Below are 6,257 nucleotides of genomic sequence, written 5' to 3'. Positions count from 1 at the left end.
GAAGCAAAACAAGCCATCCACTTTTAGAATATGGAGAATAGCTGCAATTAGGCAGCTTTGCTTCAAGCAGTGGTTCATTAACACCATCTACTATAGTGTACTTTCTTACACTGATGGTAGTAGCTATAGTTAGAAGAAAACATTTATTGAGGGTTTCACTCCTCAACTAGCCATACTACTACTATATAATGGCCAAGAAATACTTGTATTCACCACAGCAAATTTCTGTTAGGCAAAGAAAGTTTCTCCTCTATCAAAACTCATGACTAAAATGATGAGTTGCTCATTCTCTTCTTTTTCATTTGCTATAATTTTAATGCTTTCACTTTTTTCTTTTTCACTTCATAAAGTTGAAGCTCGAGCTTTCTTTGTGTTTGGTGATTCACTAGTCGATAATGGTAACAACAACTACCTAATCACTAGTGCAAGGGCTGATTCTCCCCCTTATGGCATTGATTACCCTTCTCATCGCCCCACTGGTCGTTTCTCTAATGGCCTCAATATTCCTGATATCATAAGTATGATTATTTAATTTCTGCATTTATTATTCTACTTGTTATGTTACCATATCAAGTTTGATATGAAGAATAGGTCAACGAACCTGATATCATAAGTTTGATTGGTTTTGCATTAATATTTTTGGTTTTGATTTATTATTTGCAGTACAATATATATATATATATATTCTTATACTATCAATGCAATTTAATCGGTTATTACTCTATTTTGTTGATGATATAGGTCAACTAAACTTGAAAGTTTGAAAAAAAATTACATTGTTAGTGAGCAAGAAAATTAAGTTTTTGTTAGATTATAATTATAGAGATAATGTGCTAATAATGGACTACTATTTTTTAAGGTGAGCAATTGGGTATGGAGCCAACATTGCCATATTTGTCTCCAGAGCTCACAGGAGATAAGCTTCTTGTTGGGGCAAATTTTGCTTCTGCTGGAGTTGGAATCCTCAATGACACTGGCATCCAGTTTGTATGTGCAATATAATAAGAGTCTGTAAATTTAAACATCACATTTTTCATTCTTGTCCTTCTATTATTATTTAACTCCTTTTTGGAGCGAACTATAGGTAGTTTCTTGCCAGCTTTTTTTTCCCTTACCACATATCATTCATGTCCTACGTACTTGGCCACAAATAGGGAATCTACCCAGTATATTCATGTATATTATTAATATATAGTATACATACAATATATGTATATTCAATGTATATTTAATTAGTCAGTAATTATTTTTGACACGTACAGATCAACCATTGTTGTAAGATGCAAGCTGTACCGTTATTTAATTCCTTTTTGTTGTCACAACTTGAATAATGGATTCTTGAATTATTGGATAACATGCACATAGCACTAGAAAGATTTTTGTCGAGTCAACTAGTACTATATAGTATATTTCTTTGTCATAAAAGAAAAACGTACATTTAAAGTTCCATATTGTCATTTAATATGTGAAAAAGAAAATACTTATACTACTAACACAAGATTTCTTAATTTATTTAGACCGAAATGTGCTGTTATATATATGTTGTCGACTTGTTTTTATGAGTTTATTCTATTTTCAGTTGAATATAATCCGAATTGGGAAACAATTGGAGTACTTTGAACAATATCAAAGAAGGGTAAGTGGTTTAATTGGAGCAGAACAAACTCAGCAGCTAGTGAATAGTGCTCTTGTCCTCATAACTCTTGGGGGTAATGACTTTGTTAATAACTATTATTTGGTCCCTTTCTCTGCAAGATCTCGCCAATTTGCCCTCCCAGATTATGTTCGTTATCTCATCTATGAGTACAGAAAAATATTACAGGTAATGAAAGCCCTCCCCATCTCTCTTTCCGCATTCTTCTTTTTTGGTTGCTGTCGGATTGCATGTATTACTCATGAAGAAGAGTTTATTTTATATTAAGAATATTTGTAAAATTATGTTGCTTAAAACACTATGCATGATAAATGCTTACCTTTAAAATTCGATATATATAACTGAAATCTTTGTTGAATTAGTCAAGTAATTATTTTATAGATGCATAGTGTTTTAGTGAAATTACAATGAAGATAGTAGAATAATGAAGTTTCGCAGGGTGGTAAGTGGATTGTGCAGCATTATTTTACTATATAAGAAAGGGGCTATGCATGCAAATGTGATGTGATGAATGCTTGGTTGGTGAGACAGACCAGCATTTCACATGATCATTAAGAACCCTATCTGAAAATATGCATTTATTAGATAAAAAAAGATGTACCAAACACCTAGGTCTACGAGTAACTTTCGACGTGTTAAAATCATGGCATATCAATATCTATTGGATAATTATATATACTCAACAACCTAGAAGTGCAATTTCCTTGACAATACTCATACTTTCAAATATTTTCAAGATAGCGTTTTGCTTATGACTACAAGACTTGATTTCTAAGCTAGTCACCAATTAATATTTCCCTCTCGTTTTAACATTGCCATAGCTACCTACAAAAATTTATAATTAATATTTTGCCTGGTCCTTTTTATCTATCACTTAAATCCACAAATAATATTTGGTCCAAAACATTTGTAATTTTAGAAAATCAAGAAACCGTTAATTAGTTTTTATTTATTTTATTTTACAATTTAACTGTTGCTACCCTAATAAGGTACTCCCTTTGTACCACTTAATGCGATGTTGTTTAACTAGGTAGGGAGGAAGAAAGCACCTTAGTATTTGTGGTCTAAAACAAATCAGAGACACATGAATAACTATAAATTATTTTATTAAGGAAAATAAAAAATTTAAAGATAAATTATTCTTAAATGCATAATTTTTTTTAATAGACTAAAAAAGAAAAGAGTATCACACAGATTAGGACAGAGAGAAAGTATAGCAGTTACTATTAATTACTCATAAAAGATAAGGATACTTTAGTTAAATATTGTTATGATTAATATTATTAGATAATTTTTGTAGTTGGTGTGCCAAAACTTTAAGCTACATACAAAAAGGACTGGAGAGATTATTAATTATTTCTTTGAGATTCTTTTGTTTTTCCTTTATATCACTTACTAAAAGGAAAAACAAAAACTGCAGAAGCTGTATGAGTTGGGAGCAAGAAGAGTGTTAGTGACGGGAACAGGACCAATGGGGTGTGTGCCTGCAGAATTAGCACAGAGGAGCCGAACTGGCGAATGTGCAGTGGAATTGCAGCGTGCAGCCTCTTTGTTCAACCCTCAATTGACTCAATTGTTGAGTGATCTCAATGCTCAACTTGCTGCTGATGTCTTTGTTGCTGCTAACACCTATACTATGCACATGGATTTTGTCTCTAATCCTCAGGCTTATGGTAATCTCAACAAACACCAAATTACCTATTTTTATGTGATTTATATTTTCTTATATATAGAAATGTTAAAAACTCGAAAACTTCAAGCAAAACTAAACTCAAAAAATATTTGACACATATGGCGCCTCTTTTTCATTTTTGATTTGTTGGTTTGGGTGTGCATGAAATATACTTTTGCAGCTTATCTAAGGTGTTTAACTGACAGTTTGTGCCAACTTTACGTGTTTATCTATGTTTTAAGACAAAGTTAAACTATAAAAATTGCTACAACCCATAGGATCTAGTGTACCAGTAAGAATCTATTACACAATACGTATGAGTTCAATTGTCACTGTTCTTTTTTCCTTTCCGCTTCACCTTCCCTATTACCCTTATGTAACTTGAAAAACAAAAACAAAAAAAAAAATTATAATGATGTTAACTTGTTGCAAAATAGTGACATGCATGTAACAAATGGGTATTGGATTTGAGCAGGGTTTGTGACATCAAAGATAGCATGTTGTGGACAAGGACCATACAATGGGATAGGACTATGCACACCATTATCAAATCTGTGTCCAAATAGGGACTTATATGCATTTTGGGATCCATTCCATCCCTCTGAAAAGGCCAACAGGATCATTGTGCAGCAGATTTTGACTGGTTCTTCTGAATACATGAACCCCATGAACCTCAGCAGTATTATGGCTTTGGACTCCAGGACCTAATTATCCTCTATATTATTTCTCCCTTTTATCATTATTTATGTCTTGCTTCATGTTGAGTCTTGTGCCATAAACTATTATTGGATCGTTACTTTTTTGTTATATTCATAAGTATCATAAAACTAGAGGATTAATGTTGCTTTGATATATGCAAGTGCGGATTGGTTCTTGATTTAGCTTCATAAAGTCTTAAATGTTAATGGAATTTCAGTTCCCGTCTCTGTTCAAAAGTTTTCAATATTTAAAGCCTCAAATTTGTTCTTTGGATGGTGCCCCTCACTCTTCGATCGACATTTTCGACTAATATATCTCCGACATAAGCTTTTATTTTCATATTTTCCTTGCTGCAATTCTGATTTTTATTTCTTGGATAAAAATAATTCCTTGAAATTTTAAGAGCCATGTTATGAGATAGATGGCCTAATGACAAGAACTGTTCAATGCGCTCTTACTGCTTGAAATTAACTATGTAAAAGATACTGACAGCATTTTCTCCGGGCTACTTAATAAATAAGAAAATATATGGCTCACAGACAATTTTCAAAAAAAGAAAAAGAAGAGAGAAGAAATTAAAGGTCCACGCCAAAGCAGCAGGGGTAATGTTGGCAATACATGTAGTTACATTTTCTGATAATTACGGTAACTTTTACCTAGTGAAAAAAGTATCTTACCAAGTGCAAAATCCTGGTTCTGAACTCTTCCTTGCAGTCAAACATAATGAATGAACCAATAAAATGTTATACAGCTAACACATGACAACCGGAGCTTTAAGAAATCTTCTGTTCATTTTCTAAGCTTCATACCTTTAGCTTTAGTCTTACCAACTGCAACCTAAGAAAGAAATGAACACATTAACAGCCAATGGAATTAAGTTTCCCTTCATAAAATATAAATTTTGGTTTATTATTAAAATTCTTTTGTTAACAATTTTGTAGATTTTAAAGGTTATATAGGCTCGGTTGCTTTAACTTTTGCCCATCATTAAGTGATGCGGAATCAAGTCTGAAAATAAAAGAGAGCTAATTGTGGTTGGACTCAAAGCTACTGGAGAAGTACCTAGTTGCTACTTAAGGAGTTATAAAGAAGCTATGTGGAGTACAATTTAGTCATCAATAATTTTTAGTAGAAGTTTATGTATTTATGCATTTGGCACGTTAATATCCCGGGACGTCACCATCTAGTTCCTGGTCGAATTTGTCTTATAGTCTTGTATTGAATCCTTATTCATTTTGCTCTTTGATTCGGCTAGGGTTTGGAGGGTATAAATTGCAACTATTCTTCTTTTCATTGTTTTTATTAATCAAAAACATCTCTTAACCTAGTTAGCTTCTTCTCTGCTTTTTACTAATTTATATATTTTTGCTCGATTCAGTTTGTAACATTTGGTATTAGAGCACTTTCTTGAGCTATGTGGATGAATTTATGAAAAATATGGACGAGATTAAATCTATGTTCGAAAGGATGACTGTTGAAATTGTAAAAATTTTGTGGTTCGACAGACTTATCTTGAAAACTAACATGAGAAAGCTTTTGTTGAACTGAAGGAATATATTAAAGTTGCGAAGAATACGATGGAAGGAAGAGTGTTGAAGAAACAGATGGTGTTGGGAAAATCTACACTCCTTCTAGTAACCCAGCTACTTGGGTAACTAACAACCAAGGAAGGTTTAGAGTTCCACAACAGACTTCAGTTGGTTACCACTTGGGGTTAGGCCATTTGCCTCAATCTCAGGTTCCTTTGGGTGCTGCTTCACCTCAAGTTCAAACCTCTGCAGGTCCTGTTCAGGGCCAAACTTTAACCTGTAATCAGGGAGGTGGTGATACTGCAGGGATAAGCCAACAACCTGCAGCTACTTCTTCGAGAGGAACTACCATGACAAGGATGACTAAGCTGGAATTCCCTCGTTTCACTGGTACTAACTTCAGAGCTTGGTTATGCAAGGTAGAACAATTCTTCTCTCTTGATGAAATAGAATACTCTAGAGGGTTAAGGTAGCTTCAATAATTTCGATAATATAGCTATTGAATTACATTTTGATTATCTGAGAAGTAGACATCATTACCTTATCTAGCCTGGGAAGAGTATGTGTATGCATTGATAGATAGGTCGGGGTATGAGTATGCAGACTCTATGGCTGAACTTAAGTTGATTGAGAGATCAGGGTTGGTAGAAGTGTTGGGATAAAATAAATAATCCCGCCCATGAATAATATCCACAGCAAATAA

The 6,257-nt window shown here is 33.3% G+C and overlaps 1 protein-coding gene across 1 annotated transcript; it reads left to right on the top strand.

The window, feature by feature from the left end:
* Window positions 1-203: 203 nt before the first annotated feature.
* LOC107766299 (GDSL esterase/lipase At5g33370) lies at window positions 204-4,261 on the top strand. The gene is made up of 5 exons (XM_016585054.2): window positions 204-518; window positions 860-987; window positions 1,580-1,822; window positions 3,075-3,327; window positions 3,802-4,261. The coding sequence occupies exons 1-5, from the start codon at window positions 263-265 to the stop codon at window positions 4,032-4,034; spliced, it is 1,113 nt and encodes a 370-aa protein (XP_016440540.1). The 5' UTR covers window positions 204-262; the 3' UTR covers window positions 4,035-4,261.
* Window positions 4,262-6,257: the final 1,996 nt, after the last annotated feature.

The sequence above is a fragment of the Nicotiana tabacum genome, chromosome 11 (assembly GCF_000715075.1).
Source record: "Nicotiana tabacum cultivar K326 chromosome 11, ASM71507v2, whole genome shotgun sequence".
Taxonomy (NCBI): Eukaryota; Viridiplantae; Streptophyta; class Magnoliopsida; order Solanales; family Solanaceae; genus Nicotiana; species Nicotiana tabacum.
The sequence above is the reverse complement of the archived record's forward strand: the minus strand, read 5'-3'. Positions and strand labels throughout refer to the sequence as shown.

What these genes read in the sequence shown, in the direction of transcription:
- LOC107766299 (XM_016585054.2), top strand. Translation starts at nt 263, where the DNA reads ATGACTAAAATGATGAGTTGCTCATTCTCTTCTTTTTCATTTGCTATA. An exon ending in AGTACAGAAAAATATTACAG is followed by an intron (nt 1,823 to 3,074) that starts GTAATGAAAGCC and finishes CAAAAACTGCAG; the next exon opens with AAGCTGTATGAGTTGGGAGC. An exon ending in CTCTAATCCTCAGGCTTATG is followed by an intron (nt 3,328 to 3,801) that starts GTAATCTCAACA and finishes GGATTTGAGCAG; the next exon opens with GGTTTGTGACATCAAAGATA.